Raw genomic sequence first — 22,880 nt, forward strand, 5'->3', positions numbered from 1 at the left:
TCCAGCTTGGACACAAAACCTATCTCTCTAACGGCTTCGGATACCAGTCTTGTGGAATATCGTTTAATACCAACAGATGCTCCACCTAGTACGGCTCTCGTCAATGCCATCAGCACGGATCCCACTTCCCCGAAAGCATACGAACTACTGGCGTTGTTGTCTAAGTGTAAATTTTCCTTCGAAGTACATTTCGCTGCTATAAGCCAGACTTCTGCGGTGGCTCATAGCATACACACCGACGGAACTTCTATTTTTCGTCGTCGACGATACCGTGTTTTTTCCAGTGAACGTGACATCATCGACAAGCACGTTGCTGATAGGCTCAGGCAAAACATCATCCGCCCTCCTCAAGCCCTAGGTCGTCACCTGTCGTTCGCGTGCGAATTAAAAAAAGACGGCTCAGTGCAATTCTGCGTTGGCTACACGCAGTAAACAAAGTACCCAGAAAAGACGTATATCTCTTGCCTCGCAATAATGATGCCTTAGATTCCTTACAAGGAACAGAATATTTTTCGAGCCTTGACTTGCGCTCCGCTTATTGGCAAATTCCACCGCACGAGGATGAAAAGAAAAAAAACTGATTTTTCCACACCCGACGGATTTTACGAACTTAACGTTATGCCTTTCGGTCTCTGCATTGCGCCAGCAACGTTTTAACGAATGATCGACACTATTGCGGGGTCTTAAGCGGAAAACATGCTTATGTTACCTTGACGACATCGTCATATTTCCTTCAACATTTGAACAGCACTTGCAGCCGTTAAATGAAGTTCTGACGCGTCTCGCAGCTGCTGGCCATCAGCTCAACACCAAGAAGTGCCACTTTGCTAGGAAAAGTACTAAAGTACTCGGGAATCTCGTCAGCAAAGATGGAATCTGCCCTGATCCCGACAATTTTACCACCATTCTTCACTTCCTGGTGCCTCAACGCGCCAAAGAGCTCCGAAGATTTCTTGGCTTTGCGTCGTACTTCCGGCGCTTTATACGAGACTTCGCCACCATTGCTGCGCCACTTCACTATTTCCTCTCTTCGGGAGCGTCATACGTATGGTCGGACGAATTCCAAATAGCTTTTGACACATTGCAACGTGCCCTCACGTCTGAGCCACTGCTTTGTCATTTTGATAACGCCGCACCCACCTTCCTCCATAGTGATGCCAGCAGACACGGACTCGGCGCTGTACTTTTGCAACGAACAGAGCGTTATGGCGATCGTGTGATCGCATACGCAAGTTGCACCCTCACAGCAGCAGAAAAACCTACACCATCACTGAGTAGGAGTGTCTTGCCGTTGTCTGGGTCATCCAGAAGTTTCGACCATATCTTCACGGCCGCCACATCACCATCGTCATTGACCACCACGCTTTGTGCTGGTTGTCGACGTTGAAGAATTTTTTTTAGACGTCTCGGTCGCTGGATACTTCGTCTCCAAGAATACGAGTATGACATTACCTACAAATCCGGCAAGAAACACAATGATGCCGATGCCCTTAGCCGCTGTCTTTTACAATCCTCATCAGGCACTCCTGGCCTGTCGCCAAGTGTGAGTGAATCCATCAAAGTGTCTCCATCAGTTAATTTACTCGCCACTGTCGACTTTCTTTGTACCTTTGGCAACGAGATGTTTGCATCCCACCAACGAAGCGACACTTATTGTCGCTCTATAATGCAGTGCCTTCAAGGCTCCTCTTGTCCTCCAAACTCCCGTGGTCATCGACAGCTGCGAAACTTCAAGGCTAAAAACTCAATCCTTCACCACTTTGCCTTCCACCCCGAAAGACAGCGCTGGGTTCCTGCTGGTTCTCGTTCCCTAAGGGCGCATATTTTGGAGGCGTTTCACGATGACCCCATGGCTGGTCATCTCGCTTTACAAAAAACCTAAGAACACATCCGCAGTCGTTTTGTCGGGCCTGGTCTTTCCAAGTTCGTAGTGCAATATGTTCCGTCATGCTCATTCTCCCAATTCCGCAAGTGACCAATTCCTCCTCGTTACGCTCTTTTCGATGTCATTTGCATTGACCTCTACGGAACACTACCAATATCAGCTAGCACAAAGCGCCAGATTGTCACAGCAGTTGACCACTTAACGAGGTACGCAGAAACAGCTGCAATTCCTCCCGAATCAGCAAAGGACATTGCCACATTTGTTCTGGCGGAAACCTTTCTAAGACATGCTGCACCACGCATCCTATTGAGCGACCGCAGCAAGGCGTTTTTCTCGAAAGTAATCGAACAAGTCCTCCAGGCATGTAACACAATTCACAAGACGACTTCCAGATACCATCCCCAGACTATCGGCCTCACAGAGCGCTTCCACCGAACTTTGACCGACATAATATCTATGTATATCAACGCCGACTACACCAATTGGGATACCATCCTGCCATTTGTGACTTTTGCGTACAATGCCGCTACGCAGCGCACCATGGGCCATTCCTCATTTTTTCTCGTCTACGGCTGTCAACCGACATGCGCGCTCGACATCTCCTTTTTTGACGTCCTTGTGAACTCGTCATCGTCATCGAGGGAGCACCTAATCTCTCGCCTGGCCGATTGCCGCTGACGCGCCCACCTCAATAATGAGGCATGCCAACAAGAGCGGAAGACTCGTTACGATGGCGTCCACCGCGTAGTTCACTTCAATACTGGAGACTAAGTAATGTTGTGGACCCCAATGCAGATTCCCATCTTGTGTGATACGTTTCACTCATGTTTCATCGGCCCCTACGCTATAGTCGAGATGACGTCTCCTGTTAACTACCAAGTAACCCCTGTTGTCATGCCTTCCGACGGCCGTTTTTATGGTACGCAGATTGTTCACGTGTCGCACGTCAAACCATTCGTGCGACGTACACCACCGTCATAAACAGCGGCCCAATTGGCCGCTTCCGCGCGAGAGGGGAATTAGTGTAAGCACAATATTCACAACGTTCGGCCTTCATCTTTTTCATCTATATATAATCATCATCACGAAAAACGTTGTCTTCTTTCGAAGCGTTGATCAGGCGATTCGGCTTAATAAACGCCGTCGAGACCCCAACGCTGCTACTGTCTTACAATATGTACAAATGATGCTCGTACAGACATATGTCTAAAAGTTGCAGATGTTTATATATTCAGTTCTTTGCACTTGCGCATAGATGCCAATTTTAACTTGCGTATTAGCAACACCAGAAGCTGATATGAAGCACTGATGCTCGCGAGGAATTTTGTAATGGACAATGCTACATGAATCAATTTCTGCGCATGGCACCTAAGCACAGTTGACGTTAACCCGACGTGATGGCTGTTTTAAAGTAGTACAAATGTAATGTTTATTAAATTGTAAAGGCAGAACTGCAACCACTATTGACGTTTACCGAAAGTTACTGTCTATTTGAAAAGTAGTTCCAAGTTCTGGCGTATCTCTGTGGTAAACTGTTTTATTGCCACGCTGCGTTTGGGTTCAATTTCAGCTGAGACCATGACATTTATTCGTTTTATTCGTCGGGTTGAAGCTACCAAAGTCAGATATTTCTTAACACTCGCACGTGAAAATTGCCCTTGAGTGTTATGGTCGTTCTTAGGTAGAAAAGTGCGAATCACCATGGCACATACCCGCATAGTAGCGGCGGATTTCCACCCGTGGGTATGTTCCCCTGCCTGGCGAGAAGTGTTTGCCGATGTACGCGACGGCATTGCGACATTATCCATGCCTTGACCAGCGCATTATATTCAATAAATCATCGTACCCTCCCATGCCAATATCGGTTCACGTCGAGTTAAGGGGGTGAGCATGAGAGCACTCAAACGTACGCCGCTATATATATATATATATATATATATATATATATATATATATATATATATATATATATATATATGTATATATATATAAATATACATATATATATATATACATATATATATATATACATATATATATATGTATATATATATATATATATATATATATATATCATCAGCCTGGCTACGTCCACTGCAGAACATGTTCCATGTTCCTCTCCCATGTTCCTCTCCCATGTTCCGCCACTTAACATGTTCCTCTCCCATGTTCCGCCACTTAACCCGGTCCTGTGCTTGCTGCTGCCAATTTATACCCGCAAACTTCTTAATTTCATCTGCCCACCTAACCTTCTGTCTCCCCCTAACCCGCTTTCCTTCTCTGGGAATCCAGTTAATTACTCTTAATGACCAGCGCTTATCCTGTCTACGCGCTACATGCCCGGCCCATGTCCATTTCCTCTTCTTTATTTCAACTATGATATCCTTAACCCCCGTTTGTCCCCTAATCCACTCCGCTCTCTTCTTGTCTCTCAAGGTTACACCTTCCATTTTTCTTTCCATTGCTCGATGCGTCATCCTCAATTTAAGCTGAACCCTCTTTGTGAGTCTCCAGGTTTCTGCTCCGTAGCTAAGTACCGGCAAGATACAGCTGTTATATACCTTCCTCTTAAGGGATAATGGCAATCTACCTGTCATAATTTGAGAGTGCTTGCCGAATCTGCTCCACCCCATTCTTATTCTTCTAGTTACTTCAATCTCGTGGTTCGGCTCTGCTGTTATTACCTGCCCTAAGTAGACAAAGTCTTTTACAACTTTAAGTGCACTATTACCTATCTCGAAGCGCTGTTCCTTTCCGAGGTTCTTGTACATTACTTTCGTTTTCTGCAGCTTAATTTTAAGACCCACCTTTATGCTCTCGCTGTGTAACTCCGTAATCATGAGTTGCAATTCGTCCCCTGAGTTACTCAGCAATGCAATGTCATCGGCGAAGCGCAGGTTACTAAGGTATTCTCCATTAACTCTTATCCCTAACTGTTCCCATTCTAGGCTTCTGAAAACCTCCTGTAAACACGCGGTAAATAGCATTCGGGAGATTGTGTCCCCCTGCTTTACACCCTTCTTGATTGGTATTCTGTTGCTTTCTTTGTGAAGGACTATGGTAGCAGGTGATCCCCTGTAGATTTCTTCCAGAATGTTTATATATACTTCATCTACGCTCTGATTTCGCAGTTTCTGCATGATGGCTGTTATTTCGACTGAATCAAACGCCTTCTCGTTCTCTATGAAGGCTATGTATAGTGGTTGGTTATACTCTGAGCATTTGTCTATTACCTGATTGATAGTATGAATGTGGTCAATTGTTGAGTAGCCTGTTCGAAATCCTGCTTGTTCCTTTGGTTGATTGAATTCTAATGTTTTCTTTACTCTGTTAGCAATTACCTTTGTAAATAGCTTGTACACTACAGAAAGCAAGCTGATCGGCCTGTAATTCTTCAAGTCCTTGTCATCTCCTTTCTTATGTATTAAGATTATGTTAGCGTTCTTCCAATGATTGATTGATTGATTTGTGGGGTTTAACGTCCCAAAACCACCATATGATTATGAGAGACGCCGTAGTGGAGGGCTCCGGAAATTTAGACCACCTGGGGTTCTTTAACGTGCACCCAAATCTGAGCACACGGGCCTACAACATTTCCGCCTCCATCGGAAATGCAGCCGCCGCAGCCGGGATTCGAACCCGCGCCCTGCGGGTCAGCAGCCGAGTACCTTAGCCACTAGACCACCGCGGCGGGGCAGCGTTCTTCCAAGACTCTGGTACCCTTCCCGTCAGCAGACACCTCGTAAACAGGGTGGCTAGTTTTTCTAACACAATCTGTCCTCCGTCTTTCAGCAGATCTGATGTTACCTGATCCTCACCAGCAGCTTTGCCTCTTTGCATGCTCTCCAAAGCTTTTCTGACTTCTTCTATCATTACTGGTGGGGTGTCCTCTGGGTTACTGCTAGGTCTTATAGTATTAAGGTCGTTGTTGTCTCGGCTACTCTACAGATCTCTGTAAAACTCTTCCGCTATCTTAACTATCCTATCCATATTGGTAGTTATTTTGCCTTCTTTGTCCCTTAGCGCATACATCCTACTTTTGCCTATCCGAAGTTTCCTCTTCACTGCTTTGAAGCTTCCTCCGTTTTTCAGAGCGTGTTCAAGTCTCTCCATGTTCTACCTTCTTACATCGCATACTTTACGTCTAATAATCAACTTCGAAAGCTCTGCCAGTTCCATTTCGTCTGTTGTACTTGACACTTTCATAGTTTGACGCTTCTTAATTAGGTTCTTCGTTTCCTGGGAAAGCTTGCCAGTGTCCTGTCTAACTACCCTGCCTCAAACTTCCACTGCACACTCCGTAATGATACTCGTCAGATTATCATTCATTGTATCAACGCTAAGGTTGGTTTCCTCACTAAGAGCCGAGTACATGTTCTGTAACGACACTCTGAATTCCTGTACTTTCCCTCTCATTGCTAGCTCATTGATTGGCTTCTTGCGTATCAGTTTCTGTCGTCCCTTCTTCAAGTCTAGGCGAATTCGAGACCGTACCATTCTATGGTCACTGCATCGTACCTTGCCAACCACTTCCACATCCTGCACGATTCCTGGGTGTGCGGTCATTATAAAGTCTATTTCGCTCTTATTTTCGCCATTAGGGCTCCTCTACGTCCACCTGCGGTTTTCTAGTTTTTGGTAGAAGGTATTCAAATTCCGTAAATTATTGCGTTCTGCGAATTCTACTAGTAGCTCTCCTCTGGCGTTTCTAGTGCCGATGCCGTAATCTCCTACTGCCTGTTCTCCAGCCTGCGTCTTCCCTACCTTTGCATTAAAGTCGCCCATCACTATAGTATACAGTGTTTTTACCTTACTCATTGCCGATTCCACGTCTTCATAGCTTTCAACTGAAGCGTCGTCATGGCTGGATGTAGGCGCGTAAGCCTGTACTACCTTCATCTTGTATCGTTTATTCAGTTTAATTACGATACCTAGCACCCTTTCATTGATGCTATAGTATTCCTCTATGTTGCCAGCTATGTTTCTGTGTATTAAGAACCCCCCTCCCAGTTCTCTTCTGTCTGCCAAGCCCCGATAGCAAAGGACGTGCTGCCCATTCTGTAGCACTGTATAGGCCTCATCTGTCCTCCTAACCTCACTGAGCCCTATTATATCCCACTTAACACCCTCTAGCCCTTCGAGTAGTACAGCTAGACTTCCCTCACTAGATAAGGTTCTAGCGATAAACGTTGCCAAGTTCAGGTTCCAATGGCGGCCTGTAGTCCAGAGAGTCTTAGCACCCTCTGCTGCGTTGCAGATCTGACCGCCGCCGTAGTCAGTCGCTTCGCAGCTGCTGAGGACTGGGGGCCGTGAGTTATTTGGAATATGCATGTGGGAGGTATATATATATATATATATATATATATATATATATATATATATATATATATATATAAATATATAGCGGCCCTCCCTCCATCCAAAAAAGTGGATGGAGGGAGGGCCGCTGTGATAGCTCAGTGGTTAGAGCATCGAACGCGTAATTCGAAGGTCGTAGGTTCGATTCCTGCTCACAGTTGGTAAAGTTTTCATGCACTTTTCTTGCTTCTTATTTACATTCCATTGGTTTTAATAACTTCCCCTGTACATTCCTTGGCATTACTGTCTGTTATCCCTACTGAAACGTTCCGTATGAAATCTTACGGAAAATATATGGACTCCGTAACATTTCCTTATGCTACATACGGAAAAAATATGGAGTTTTATGGAGATATACGGAAGTTGTATGGCATTTACGGAAAGCTTCTTATGGAGTATAAGGAAGGATAAGGAAATCTTATGGCGTATACGGAAAGCTTTTTATGGAGTATACGGAAAGATAAGGAAAATGTATGGCATATATGGAAAGCTTTTTATGGAGTATATGGAAGGATAAGGAAAGATAAGGAAACTTATGGAGCATACAGAGAGTTCATGATGGAAGGATAAGGAAAGTGTATGGAGTGTACAGAAGCTTTCACAAGGAAAATGCAGAATGTAAGGTCTTACGGAAATATACAGATTTTGTAAGGTGCTTACGAAAATGTGCAATAGTGTATGAAAGGCATGTGGATTGTTGCAAAAATGTGGAAACTCTACAGTTGTTGTCACATTTTAAGCAGAAAATCCGAGCTCTATAAAGTTATAAATCAATGCACAGTGACATATATAGTACAAAAGAATAACACAGCCTAGTCTGTGTTGTCAATCACCGCTGTTCGCCCTTTTCCAGAATGAATAACACTTCTGTAGATGACCAGGTCTCTACAAAAGTCTGTCACACGGAAAATGTGTGATTCACAAGGAATGACAATAACTGTCATTTTACTTGCATGCTGTCACACGAAAACAAATCAAGCAAAAAAAGCATAACTTCAAGGGCTCGTTTTTTGGTAGAAACAATAATAATGAGAACTAAATTCAATGTAAATGAACTTGTCAATAATAATGAAACTGTTCTCATTAACATTGGCAAAGAGAAATGTCATTTTAAAATATCGGCCATGAGCTTAGCTCTCCTGAGCACCGACAAAAGAAATGAAAATCTATGAAAACTAATTGCATGTAGCCTAAAAATAATATTTTATTGATAGTATATGCTCCTACAATATAAATACAGCTATACACAACTTGTCACAGCTTCACGACAGAAACGAGGTAGGGGCAGAGGAAGTGGTCAGAAAAATAATTAAGTATGAGAGCACAACTGATATGTACAAACACATAATGGTGCTTATCACTGATGCACGGATGGTTGTGTATAGAGCTGGGTCGTTTTGAGATTGTCAAAAGCATTGTTTCAGACCACCATGCAGATTACGCTTCAATTGTAGTGCTACATAAGACACAACTTATGGGCCAGCTTTAATGAATAAGAAGATTATAGGTTAAACAAATGCTTTAATATATATCATATCATGACTGCATGGACGCATACAAGCTATGTAAAGCGCAATAAAGTGAGGACGCATGAGCTTCTCTTGATGCTTCAGTTCTACATAGATGCTTCAACTGTGCTGCAAAGAAATTTAACCAATGCTTGTGTGTGCAACATTGTCCATTTTAAATTATCTATATGTATACATAAAATTCCTACTGCGAGTTAAGCTACGTAGCACTCCATAACTCTTCCTTTTATTAAGGGCAATTTTTCAAACAATCAACATTATTCATTTTCTGTCTGATGACTTCATGCCCGCAATTCTTGGTTTGGCTCGATCACAATTGTGCAGCCCTTATTTTGGAGGAATCAAAAAACATCAACCAAAATATATTTTGGAACTGCTTCTCGGTGATATTGCCTTCCCTCAACTGCCACAGCTTGAGATGAGTCATATAGCAAGTCTCGTGCATACCTAGGGCCTACCCTTGAAGAAACTGGTCCGGCTATGAAATGCTCAGTTTTTTCTCAAATAAATTTTTTGGTTTGAGTTTTCTCACTTCTCGAGTCCCTTCACAATCAATCAGACCCATTGTTCCCCTTAGTCCTTAATTTTGTTATATTATGAAATAAATAAAAAAATTAATAATGAAAATAAAAATCATAATAACTGTTGCGCAAAAAACACAGTCCCACATACGTACTTGAACGCAATATTGCTTTTATTTTGTTTTAGAACCTAAGGTATTAGAAAAGATAGCAGTACAATAAAAACGTTGAAAAAAAAAAACAAAAAAAAAATTAAACTTTGCGGGACTCGAACCTGCGGCACTTAGTTGTGCTCGCGTACGTGAACCGAGTGCGTTAGCTTGCTAAGCTATTCGCGCTGAAGATAGCTTGGTGTTTAAGTTATGTATATAAATTTGCTTTTTACACGCTATGTGTTGGTATATTTATGTACGATATGCGATCGTATCTATTGTTGTGTGCATATGTTTTGGGATTGCATATACGTCACATGCTTTTCGCATGTCTTTCAACTATAGATTGCTGCACCGCCGCGGATGAAAACAAGTATTTTTACACCCACACACAAGCTTGAGCAGTTGAAGGTTGTTTCCCGGGGCTCTCTTGCGATTGAGTCGGCCACCACAGGGAATCATAGTGATACGCCATTAATCCCTGCATCTACCTGTATTCCACTTAGTAGCTCTATCGCTTAATGACAAATCGAGTGCGGGGCGCGACGGTATTGCGCACGACCATGCCTCGCGTAGCGGCGACATCAGCTGATTGCGCCGGCCGGCTTGCTTCGATTTGCTTCAGAGCAAAGAAATGTCATACCTTGAAAGATTGCGTACTGCACTACGTCAAAATGTTACTGCTTTGTAGCCATCCTATGATTCATATCACTACTGTAGAGCTTTGCGTCGGCGACACGCACCGAACGTGAAACCGCACTACGTCTGTCGTAGAAGCAGTAGGAGGCTGTCGTCTGCTAGAACAAAAACAAAACAAAGACCTGCGAAAATATTCATAAGTTGTAACTTGTTTTTTGAATAACCGTTTATCACTTTTAAAGTTATTTTGCCAGATAACATACATCTTTTTTTTCAGTTTATAGCAGCGACAGATGTTTTTTTTTTCCTCACACAAATATCCAAGCCAAATCCATTCACAGCTAAAGCCACATGTTGTTTGTCTTTGTCTCCGTGGGCATGCTCTCTCATGTGTTCGCGCTGCTACACACGAGAGCACGAAATGTTAAATTTACGCAAGGAAGCGCCGTTCCTCGTTCGTGTGATGTGCTAAGATTGCGCCCTATTCCCGCGGTTGTCCGAGTGCGGATCAAGTGCGAGTCGTCCAAGGAATCGGCGGGTTGGGCGGGCGCTCGAAGGACTCCGAGGTGACGGCTGACGCCTGTGGTCGCTTCCCTCAGGACAGTGTGAAAGAAACTAAAGGTAAGGGGGACACATTTTTATGTAGACCAAGTATGCCACTCAGTGCAAGTGTGTGTTGCTGCACTCGAACCAGGCGTCGCGAAACGGCAACCTTACGCGCCTTTGCGAGTGCGGTTGCCGATTCGCTTTGACAACGCTAACGCCAGCAGAGCCATGGCGCATCGGCGCGGCCTTACTGGAGCTAATTCGAGACAACTGCGGCAACGTGCATGTGTATGGTGATCGATTTTTTCTTATGTGCAATGTAGTGAGGAAGACGCACACGGCGCTTGCTACGTTGTTAATTAAACGAAGCCTGCAGTGCCATTTCATGCAAAGCAGCATTTTGTTTACGTTCGCGGGCGATGCAATTTGTAACTTGGCTCGATTCACCTAGCCAACCGCCTAAGTGGGTTGATTAGCATACGTTCACGGTAGAGCGTTATTATGCCCCTAAACAGTGGCGTGTGCTTGTTGAAAGATATAATGTGTGTGCCTAGTGTAGAGAGAGAGAGAGAGGTGTTCGTGCAATCTGCATGTGTACCTGCAAGACGCCTTTGCTTGTAACTAATAATGTACCGGCCAGCACCTACATTGTACGCCTGACTTTGAAGAAAACTTGCATGCACAATGTGAGATTTTGTAATCTGCCAGAGTTGCTTTTTATAAAATAATACACTGCCAGCATGTTCAAAATATGTTTCACTGCTGTGTGGCAGGGGTGCGGTTATCACGCTGTTGTGTAGTTGCTGATGCAAGCACTTATAGTTTTGATGCGTTAATATTTCTCATCTAACTCATCAGGTGTTTGGCTGTTTCAGCACAAACAAGACAAAGAGAGAAGGAAGACGGGTAATGACAGGACCAGTGCCGACTTTTGTTTGCAGGAGAATACCCATGTTGGTGTATTTATTGTGACAGCCTTTCTGTGTTGCTTTTTTGCCCAATTTATGCAACAACAAAGTTGTCAGCAATATGAGAGAGAGAACATTGAAATTAGCTTTTAAAGATCATGGTGACTAAATGCCTAGTAACTCACAGCACAAAGTAACAACAAAAGACATCAGTATGATCAATGTGGATGAGTACAGTCTTGCATCTAAAATATATATTGTGCAAAATGTTGCCTAAGTAAGAAACCTCTCTATGTTTGCAAATAGTGTGACGTCACTTCGAGCACCGTGCCAGCCATTCCCTCCCTCTGTGCAAGGGCTGGTTGGCAAGGAAGTTGTTTGTGACGTTCCTGATAGACCACCGAGATGTATGCGATTCTAAACCTGTAGCCTAATATATACGTAATCTTTTGTGCAGTTACATCGCTGCATCTGACACCTACAACTTATTTGCATATTTACATTGCTCCCTTAGGACCTAACACACAAACTTGTTGTTTGCATTGTCACTTCATGAATATCGAGCGGTAAAGGTACTGAGTATATGTGAAACAAGAATCTCTGCTTATTACATGAAGAAATATGAGGCCTTCGATAAAACGAGTTATACCTTTATTGAGCTTGCGTACTCGTCGGGGCGATTCATACATGCAGCTTCAGCAAATGGTATCTTCCAGCCCGGTGACCTTGCAATTTTTTTCTGCACACAGCGCAAACACCGAGATGTACCCACTCGCAGATAGTCACGTCAAGTGCATATTTACCTTGACTAAAATGTCGAATCAAGTTTTTTCATCGACCGATCCCTGCCATGAGTGCTAGTCTTCGTAAACAAGACACATTGTTATTGACACTGGACACACCACACTCAGTATTCTCAGTTGAACCGATATTCTCAATACCTTTCAATGCACACTACATGCCGCAATCAACAGTGCACATTTTTGAAGACTATGCCGCTGTTGCTCGCACAGGCCACCACGTGTGTTCACTTCTTCAAGATAAACAGACAGCGTGGCAAATATTTTACCACACAGCTGGATGTTTGCTGACACATACTACAGCTAATGTCGACATTGTAACGTGAAGTGTAAGCTTTGAAAAATTAAAACTTGCCCCAAACACCGCACGACTGTACCGGGCTGAGCCACCAGCGGGAGTGTTTTTCCAGCCACTTCTTTTACATGTGCCAGTGACATCATGCTGTGACGTACCTCGGTAGGGGCCTATCGCTGCACACTTTATGTGAATGAGGGTCCTGTTAGTGAAAGCAGGCATTGTTGATTTCGTAACTTGTTCATGCCCAACTGGACCTTCATTTGCACAAGTTGTCTGACTGATATTCAGGCGAACTTTTGTGTAATAAATTATACAGTTGGCAGTCTGTGCTTGCCCCATACTGTTGTTACTGGGGTTTCTTGTTGTTACTTTGCGCTGCTCATTACTACTCACCTACACAAACTAGCCTATCTTGCCGCTGTTTTGGACAAGATGCAGCAGGCAAGTGCGATAGTGTTCATAACTTTAAATTCTCGAGCAAAATTGATCGTTTCATATTCAGTTAGTTGCATTCATATCGGTACATTATAAGATCATTGATTAAACATGAATCCGTGTTCCTTTACATAATGCTCACAACTTTTATATCAAATTGAATGGTGTTTATAAAAAACATGGGTTTTAGCTAAACTTCATGCTCTTTTCTCGAAGAGCTGACAAAACGCTATTGCATGCTTACTTGCCATGAATTGGACTGTGTTCTAAATACATTGCAAATCTTCACCGGACTGCCAGCACACTTCACATTGGGGGAACATTTAATAACCATGGATTGATTAATTAAGAACGGAAAGAAAGAAGCGGCAGGCCGGGATACTTGATATTGGCATGCGTTTTGCTACCCAGCGCATTATCATGCAAACTTCCTATAGAGTGGTTATGCGTCTTGCATGTGTGTCTGTAAACCAAGAACTTTGGGTAGAACTATATTTATCTTACAAATGGTTGCAGGACTGTGGAGGCTGTAAGGCTGCTTAGGAATGGTGGAATCCCTGGACATGTGTTCAACCTTGCTGCATCAGCTCCTTGGTGTTTTCACGGCATCTTTACAGATCAGCTCCTTGGTGTTTTCACGGCATCTTTACAGATGTGTTGGGTGAGTAAAGCAAGCAGGTTTCAACACAAGGAAAAGTATAATATGGCAGCACCTCTTGTGCGTGCCTTACATCCCAAGTATATCAAATATTTATCTTGCCTTGTGGCCTGTAATTTTTAAAGAGACACTTCTTTTTGCTTTATATTTGAGTCTTGATGCTTCGACAGCAATGTATTTGTGTTTGACAGCAAGTGTTCTTGAACAAATAACTGATCTCAATAATGACAAAACACCCTTCATACTTGGTCCTTAGCATAAGCTAGCACTTATCTGTAGCAGATTCAATTATTCATTTTTTGCTGGGATGATAATGGGCAAATAGCAAAGGCAAGTTCAGATTGGAGTGGTCGGTGACGTGTGTTTAGGCTCTGCCATATTGCTTTGCAACCAGAGTTACTTGTGGCCACATATAAAATGAAGCCACATGATGTGCATTCTAAATGAGATTACCATATCACATTTCACTGCATCTTAATATGTGCCAAACAAATGCAGATATCATTAGCTTGCCACTATAAAGGTATCCTAAACCAACACAAGGTTGAAATTTAGTCGTGGTGTTGCAGCTGTGTATGACTCTACAATGGATACATAGCCGTGATAATTTGTCTATATGTGGTCGCAATAGTAATGTTACACACATTGTACGATATAAAAGAGGTCTGCGCTTATTTCGCTTTTTTTCGCTATGCTTCTTTGTTGTCTCTTCTTGCCATGTGCTCCTCCTCACTGTACAAGGAGCAAGAGCAGTGGGCATACAAAGACGTATTTAAAAAAAAATGTTGTAAGGTGAGCACTGAGAAGCTGAACACTTCCAAAAGGCTCAAAGAGGTAAAGGTATTGTTTCTTGCTACTTTTTGGGCACCCATAGCTAGTTGTGTTGCTGCAGTTAAAAAATAAGTGAAATGTTAAAAATTAATTGTAGATGGTTTGGCACCCATAATTGCAGTTACTTACAGAACTAGGTTTCAATGCGTAAGCAAAATCTGTTTACTCTAAATCAATCCTAATGATATCTGAAATTCAGGAAATATTCACAGAAAAGTTCAGGAAAAGGCTAAGTGGTTGCCCCTTGAATGTGAAAAAGATACCCTTCTTCTAAAAGGTCAATAGACAGTCTAGTAGTCTCGATATTACATGCACTATAAAATATTCTGGTGTGGTGCTTTTCATGCATGTTATAATGAGAGGGTTTTTTATTGAACTGTTGTCACTTTGCCCTGCATTGCTGAAATTGTTCACATAGTTATAATACATGAATCACTTTATGCCCTTTGATTTTATGCAAATGGTTTGCTTACCCAGTCGGTTTAACTTGATCTGGATAAAATCATAAACGCTCTAAAATTTTTTTTACTATACAGCAGGTTTATTTTTAAAATACGCGACCTTTGATGTGAACGCAGTTGGTGGCGTGCTTGATTAATCCTTCACTATCACCACTCTAACTACACCTGCTACAGTGCATAGTGTGACAAAAGTAATGGTACTTAACATTACGGGCAGCATACACTTTTATGTCTCAAAATAGGTTAAAAAGCCTGGTAAAAATGTGTGTACGTTTTTTTTTCGCTCCAACTAAATATTCGGGTCTACTCAAAGTAGCTTCCACTCTTTTAAGTTCCTCAAACATTTAGGTGTTCAAAAGAAGTATCAATGCCATATACTTTCTTTGTCAGCCTACTCACCACTCTAATAATGAGAATTACCCGACAACATTACTCAGGAAAATATAGGGATGTTATAAAAAGTAATGTCAATTCAATTGTCAAAAAATGTCAACACATTAGTAACTTGCCGCCAAGTTACGTTTTCGTTCACTTTTCTTTTCACAATTTTGTGAAAGCTATTTTTGATAACATCACCTATAGTTTGTTTGGCATCATTGTCTGCTAGTTCTCATTATAATGTGTTCAACAAAGACAACAAACCCTTAAATTTATAGTTCTTTCCCTTACTCATGAATCTGAAACAGTGAATCTCGGTAATCTTAGCGGTGTGTGACTTGTTTTTTTTTTTTATCAGTTGTGCATGTATTCAAGTACATGCATTTAGGTGGGAGGGCGAACTATTGCCTCCTCCTGTGACTAGCAGATTTTCTGAGAACGGACAGATGCATAATGCTGCCAAAGAAGTATAGAGATATTGGAAGTAATCGTAACGTAATTGCAATCGTAATGTAATTGCCAGTAGGCAAAAAAAAGGTGTCCCACACTCGCCATAATGGTAACAGGCAGCGCTGATTGACTCTTCCATGTATAAATGCACATATATACCGTACAAAATGGAAGAGGGATAGCCGCCATGGTAGCTCAGTTGATAGAGCATCGGACATGTTATTCGAAGTTCGCAGGCTCGGTCCCTGTACAGGGCAGGTTATCTTTTTTTTTTTTCCTGCCCCGCCACGGTGGTCTAGTGGCTAAGGTACTCGGCTGCTGACCCGCAGGTCGTGGGTTCGAATCCCGGCTGTGGCGGCTGCATTTCCGATGGAGGCGGAAATGTTGTAGGCCCGTGTACTCAGATTTGGGTGCACGTTAAAGAACCCCAGGTGGTCAAAATTTCCGGAGCCCTCCACTACGGCGTCTCTCATAATCATATGGTGGTTTTGGGACATTAAACCCCACAAATCAATCAATATCTTTTTTTTCCTTCTACTTTTCTTTCTTCACAATTACAACACTTCTATTCTTCTTGAAGATTTTCTGGTGTAAAAAAGGTACCTTATAATCTGAAGAGGCAAACAGAATGTGCCAGTGTACGAGTTAGCTCTTGTAGTGGTTACAAGTAAGATATGTTTTGAAGAATAAATCATTCTGCCACTTGGCTAAAGAATGGCTACAGGACATGGCGCTGGATGCACTTTGTTATTTTTGAATCAAGCTATCTTGTATTCTATTTTTATAAATTACATGGGATACACATGACGGTATCACACACTTTAACGCCACAAAGATTATACAGTGAACAATGTTATAAATGCGAAATTGCATAAGGATAAGGTGAAAACTGCACCCTCAACGAGAATGTACAGAAAGCACAGGGTGCAGGCGTCATTCCTTCTGCCCGTGCTTTTCAAGTGCAAGCTGTTTTCACCTCGTTCTGACCAACTAACTAGATTGAGATGTGTTGTTATAGTGCAAGAGGATGCTCCACGGGAAACTAGGTTTGTCTCAAAGTCTGTGTGTGTCTTTCAACCTATATGGTGCCCGGTTCAAGAGTTCATGCAGACCAGATCGTGTAAAACAGGACCGTGTAAAATGGACCGTGTAAATAAAATAAAATGGACCATGTAAATAAACAGGATCGTGTAAAATGTCGTTTTCGTGTGCAACTGTAGTTGTGGTTGTGCTGAATGACCTTTCTTTATATACACTACATAACAAACTTGCTTTTTTAGAGTCGAGTGCATCTTCGGATCAATTGTAAATGTTTGCATATGCGAGGCTTTAAGTTTTATAAGAAATTCCTCAGTGTGCCACGAGGAAATGTGTGTTCAGCGAAAATTTGTATATCATTATATACAACTCTTAAAGCCTCGTCTACAACTTTATGCAGGTTGACCTTGAGCAGAAAACGAGGAGCGGCAGCAGCCCCCAGAAAAGAGCAAGCACCCTCCAAGCTCCCGAAGCTCTCTTCGACAGGAACAGCAAGGTCACTGTGTGGCATTGAAAACCATTGCAAGGAGTGCCTTATCAGTACACTGTGCTGCTCTTTCATCGCAGAAGACGAAGTTGACCACTCCAGAGGAACTTTACGCTGTGTATTGTGAGTGCTTCAGTGGTTTTGTTTTTGTCCAGCCAGCAGTTAAGAAATCATGTGTCAGATTCAGCCAGGATGGCTAGAGGGAGTCGGGCAGGCATGTTTGGACATTTGTCTAGCCAAGTAGTGCCAATTTTCGCACTGGTCCTGTTGGAGTTACTGCCAGAATCACAGAAGCTACGTCACCTCTCTAAATGTACAGATGTGTCGGGGAAGATTAGCTGCATGAGGTTTTTCTATAACTGATAGCTGCCAACATTCTTCATTATACAGGAGTTTTGTTCCTCACTTATGGGTGTACAGCCCTCTACAGAAAAAATGCAACACGTCTACTTCCAGAAGACTCCAAGGCCCTATTTGTAGGTTTTTTCGGCTTGTATCATAAGCACCTCGTTTGGGGTACATGAACATTTTATAAACATGTACAGCGAAAATTTTGGGTGGCTGGTCGTTTTGTCGTTATCTTGTTCCTCGCAGTATTCTTAAGCATGTTGTGCATTACGTTGTCAATCTGGTTCATGTGCATAGAAGACATTACGAAGTTTCAGGCTACAGTATAAAAAGCCTGGAGGCAAGCTATCAATAATTTTTTAACAGAGTTGCTTAATCTGATACATGATACATCACTAAACTTTCGTGCGTATTCATCAATGTAAGCTCGTTTTAGTGTTATCCAAAATGAAGATGTGAGTCGACAGATGGAAACATCTAGTGGGGTAATCAGGGTGAACAGTAGAAGTGCTTCAGACAGGCTGGCCGATGTTGCGATAGGAGGACCTATTTTTAGAAGTCACCTTGTCATCCTTGGCGTGTTAGTTTAAACGGGGTCAGTAATGACATCATCTATTGGTATAGGCGTGTGTGCCTGTTGGAAATGTTTGTCTGAAAAAAAAAAAAACCCTATAACGCAGAAGAGTGCAGCCCTTGCTTCTTTTCAAGTTAGGTTGCGCTGATACAAAGTGTTCTCCTGTTGGAGGTTGGGGGTAAGGGAAGCAAAAAAAAGATAAATGATAGAAAAGAAGAAAAAAGAAAAAAGAAAAGGGGAATGCAAAGTAAAAGTAGTGCTACACTGCTCCTACTTTGCATCCCCCCTTTTCATCTTTTTTTTCCCTTGTTTTATTTTTTCACCTTTTTTGTTACATTTGCATTGTCCCATCTAGTGCATGAATCAATGACACATGGCTTTGCTATAGCGAAGATGCCTATGTGGTGTTGGATTGAACAGTGCATTGTACTTCATTTAGTTAATTACAGACTGATCAGTCTTGCAATAAGTGCTTCCTGTCTATCACCACACATGTTCAATTGAAAAGTTTGTGCTTGGCTCTTAGTATGCTGGTATATCGCTTGTGTCTTGGACTACTCAAAATGAATGTTATTTTGCTGCTGTTTATGGTAATGAATTTATCCAACATGAAAATATCTTGCCTTGTGAACTTTGTCGGACCTGCCTTTCTTTTTCTTTCCTATGCAGGCATTGTATGTGAGGGAGGCAGTAACAGAGAGGTGATAGCTTGAGCTTCGGAAGAATAAATGCTGGCAGTGAGGCAATTACGCATCAAACATCCCAGCCATTTTGCCAACCGTCCTATATGTGTTTTGAAAAAAAAAAAATATTGTGCTCGTTTACTGTATTTTTCTGAAAACAGCAAAATGCTAAAGTATATCGCAGAGAACAAAATATTAGGCCACGTTGGTGCCTTCTGGACTTCCCAGGATGTCGTCTGGGTGTTGTTTGTAAAAAGTAAAGTGTTTCAAAAATACTGCCTCTTCTACACCAAATTCGGTCTTGGTATTAAGTAAAGGTGCTTGTGTGTAGTGCATGAAGCTCAGTAATATTAGTGCAATTTTTTTGCCACATCAAAAGCAAGGAAGTAGTTTTCTTTATATGGCAAGTTATATGATTACACTTTGTCTTAAAGTAGAAATGAATTTTTGAAGTTTTCTTATGATGGCTATTTTCTGCATTTGATGTACGACAGCTTCCGTTCCGAAGTTCCCCATGGCCCTCAATAGGAGACTTCAAAAATCATTTTCCTCATTTAAACAAAATTTGTAATGATAACACTTGCCATGTAACAAGAACTGTTTATTTGCTTTCAACTTACATATAAAAGTAATTTTCAATTAGACAAACACACAGCTCAAATTGCATCTCAATGTGGACAAAAACGATTATATAGTGATATTTGTAATCTGGACCTAACATTATTTTTTTTCGTAAAATATAACTTCTGTGCAGTGAGTATTTGTGGCTCAAATATTCATACAAAATGCAGTATTGCCATATAAGAAATGCAAACGATAAACAGTTTGGCGGAATTCTTCAAAGCCTATGTAGCAGAAAAATTGCACCAATGTTACTTGACTTCAAATACTTTAAGAAGCATCTTTACTTAATATGAAGATCAAATTTGATGTGGCAAGAAAAAGCGGTACTTTGAAATTTTTCTCACAAATAACACCCGCACGACATTCTGCAAAATTCTGAAGGTACCCACGTGACCACTACTCTTTTCTCTTCAAAACATTTCTGCAAATAACTATTTTCAGAAGAGTAAATTACCATCATTTTTTAAACTATACATCTGTGATGGTCGCCAGGCAGTATGGTTTGTATGTTTGGCGTAGAATAGCCCAGTGCAAAAAACAACAAATGGCTGAGCATCCTTTGACGCTCGGGCAATTTCGAAAGCATTTGTTTGTTAGCAGCAATTCAGTTAAGCCCTTGTCTTTATGCTTAGGCCCAGAAACAAAACACAAGTAACTAAAGTAGTCCTAAGAGGCATGTAGTCTCACTGTTCTAAGGCTTGTAGAGCCTAATTTAGTGCAAGCTTCACCAATTTTTTAAAATTCAGATTCAACCAACAGGTTTTGGAGGCACAGTGCATTTTCAGCTAACTTGTTTCACACCAGTTACCTAGATAAAAAGCGGAAAGTAGAGGTAAAAATACCATTTTAAAGGCATTGTAGGTAATAGCAAAAAGGACTGCTTTCATTTTTGTGTGGTGCTTTGCCTGAACGCTGTGCTTTTTGTGGTATAGTTCATTGTCTAGTGAACATAGGCCTTAAAAACTAACATTAGCCATGTTGAGGTCGATTTCTTGGTTATAGTCATAGGAGACATATAAATAATTATGACTTCAAACTCGATTGTTCTTTTGAAGATTTTTTCCTTGCATAATGATGTTTGAGAGTCTTAGTCAATTTTGTTATAAGAAAACGTGATGTCATAATAGGGTCACTTTTTGTAGAGTCGTTCAGTTCTACCTTACCTTTTACATTCCTAATAGAGCAGTTATTTTCAATATCGGTATTTAAAATGGAATGAGCATGCTGTATGTAGTAAGCTGTAAGCACTTACAGATAGCACATGCAACCAACTTTTCTGTTGGCAGTTTATTTCTGTTATTCTTGATTTATATGTGGGGTTTCACGTCCGAAAACCACTATATGATTATGAGAGACACCGTAGTAGAGGGCACTGGAAACTTCGACCACTTGGGGTTCTTTAACGTACACCCAAATCTGAGCACACGTGCTTACAGCATTTATGCCTCCATCGGAAATGGAGCCGGGGTTTGATACTGCGACATGCGGGTCAGCAGCCGAATTACTGTTACTCTTGCTCCCCTATATGTGTGCAGTTCGGTTATAGTTATCTGGCTTGCACAGATTTTTAATGGCACCTGCCTGGTCCTGCTTGCTTTCATGGTGATTTTAACCTTCATAAGTTGCTTAGGTTTAACTCTCAAAATTGTTCATGATGCCAATTTTGTGCACAAACTGTATAGTATAAAGGCAGCAGATGTACATGCACACATTATTAAATGAACACTGAGAGCTTTCACTTGCAGTTCCTAAAGTTTTACTGTGCAGGAAGCATTTAAATCATAATTTCATAAGGACATAATAATCGATTATCTAATCGTGACAACCTAGTTATTTTCACTGTGATAAGCATGCTGTTTTTTTTGATGTGGCAGAACTAATTTATACACTCATTCCTTCTATTATTCACATATGCATAACATGAAGGATTGTGTGCCTTAAATTTTCAGTTTCATTCTGTGTGTTATATTTCTTGTGCATGTAAACTATTGTTCTAACATGTGTCTCTGACATTATTTGTGCCAATTATTTTCATTTCCAGGTGCCTATGAAGGACACACAAGTTCTATCGCTGTGACCTTCGAAATTTACAGTGGTGCCGGAGCCTCAAGCAGCATTTCGCCGATCTCCACAAGGCATTCATGAGATAAACACAGCGCCACACTTTCACAGTGCTATGATTATTATTTATGTTTAAACATTTCGTTCCAAAATTGCTGTTACATTGTGCCACCATCCTGTGGCTTAGGTGGAGCTCGTGAAATTGCGGTGCAGTCACCTCATTTGTGTACGATCAAACTGCAATGTCACTATTCACAGCTGGAGCATACAGACAAATAAAAAAACATATTGATTGTAGCAGGGCTGATGTGTATATTAATGCTTCTCTATTGATAATAATAACTTTATAAGTTCTTTAAGTCTTGCATAGAACACTGCATTAATGTGTTGCAATGTAACCACCATTTATGATCGCTAGCATGTTAATTTAGTAGTTTTGTAATGTGTTTTATTTAAAAGGTAATTTTGCTTCTGCATCACAACAATTAGTAAGCTAGATGCCGATGATTCAATCCCTCATCGTGCACATTTAAGAAATATTGTGATTTGTACACAGTATTGCATGTACTCAAGATGTGGACGTCTATTCAATTTACACATTATATTGCTTTGCACTAGATTCAGACGTAACATGCACACATTTCAGTAATTTCCGCATGATACGTCTTTCCATAAGATGCGGAGTCCGCATCATACGTCTTATGCGGAGCCCGCATCATACGTCTTCCATATTCCAATAATTCCGTATGTGAGGTCTCCGCATCTTACGGAACGTTTCAGTAGGGATATCTCATTTAATATTGTGTGAAAACACGGAAAAACGAGCCCTTAGGTATACACTTCTTTCCCTTATATATATATATATATATATATATATATATGTATATATATATATATATATATATATATATATATATATCTATATATATATATGTGTGTGTGTGTATGTAGAGAGAGAGAGAGATCAGCAATGCTTCGCAATGAATCGTTTCAATAAATGTTCTTTACCACCACACCACCATCTGGAGCAACTTGCAGGGTAAAAAAGGAACGCGATGCGCACATCTCTCCTCTTGTATGAGAGGACACGCTTAGACCTCTGGGCGTTTTGCTAGCCTAGCGATGCTACGCTAAGCGGGAGCGTTGGCACGAGGCGCAACCAAAGCGACTGGCGTCTGTTGGCGCACTCATAGTAGGTTTATGGTATTGAAAATCA

At 41.5% G+C, this 22,880-nt stretch overlaps 1 protein-coding gene and 1 non-coding gene across 2 annotated transcripts; both read left to right on the forward strand.

Moving 5' to 3' along the window:
* The first annotated feature begins 7,330 nt into the window (after positions 1–7,330).
* TRNAT-CGU (transfer RNA threonine (anticodon CGU)) lies at positions 7,331–7,403 on the forward strand. The gene has a single exon. It is a non-coding gene; the product is annotated as a tRNA-Thr (tRNA).
* Positions 7,404–10,412: 3,009 nt separating this feature from the next.
* On the forward strand, positions 10,413–22,495 carry LOC142792854 (uncharacterized). The gene is made up of 4 exons (XM_075885686.1): positions 10,413–10,705; positions 13,588–13,732; positions 17,288–17,497; positions 21,645–22,495. Exons 2-4 carry the CDS (start codon positions 13,617–13,619, stop codon positions 21,652–21,654), a joined length of 336 nt encoding a protein of 111 aa, XP_075741801.1. The 5' UTR covers positions 10,413–10,705; positions 13,588–13,616; the 3' UTR covers positions 21,655–22,495.
* The last annotated feature ends 385 nt before the right edge of the window (positions 22,496–22,880 follow it).

The sequence above is a fragment of the Rhipicephalus microplus genome, unplaced genomic scaffold (genome assembly GCF_043290135.1).
Source record: "Rhipicephalus microplus isolate Deutch F79 unplaced genomic scaffold, USDA_Rmic scaffold_249, whole genome shotgun sequence".
NCBI lineage: Eukaryota > Metazoa > Arthropoda > Arachnida > Ixodida > Ixodidae > Rhipicephalus > Rhipicephalus microplus.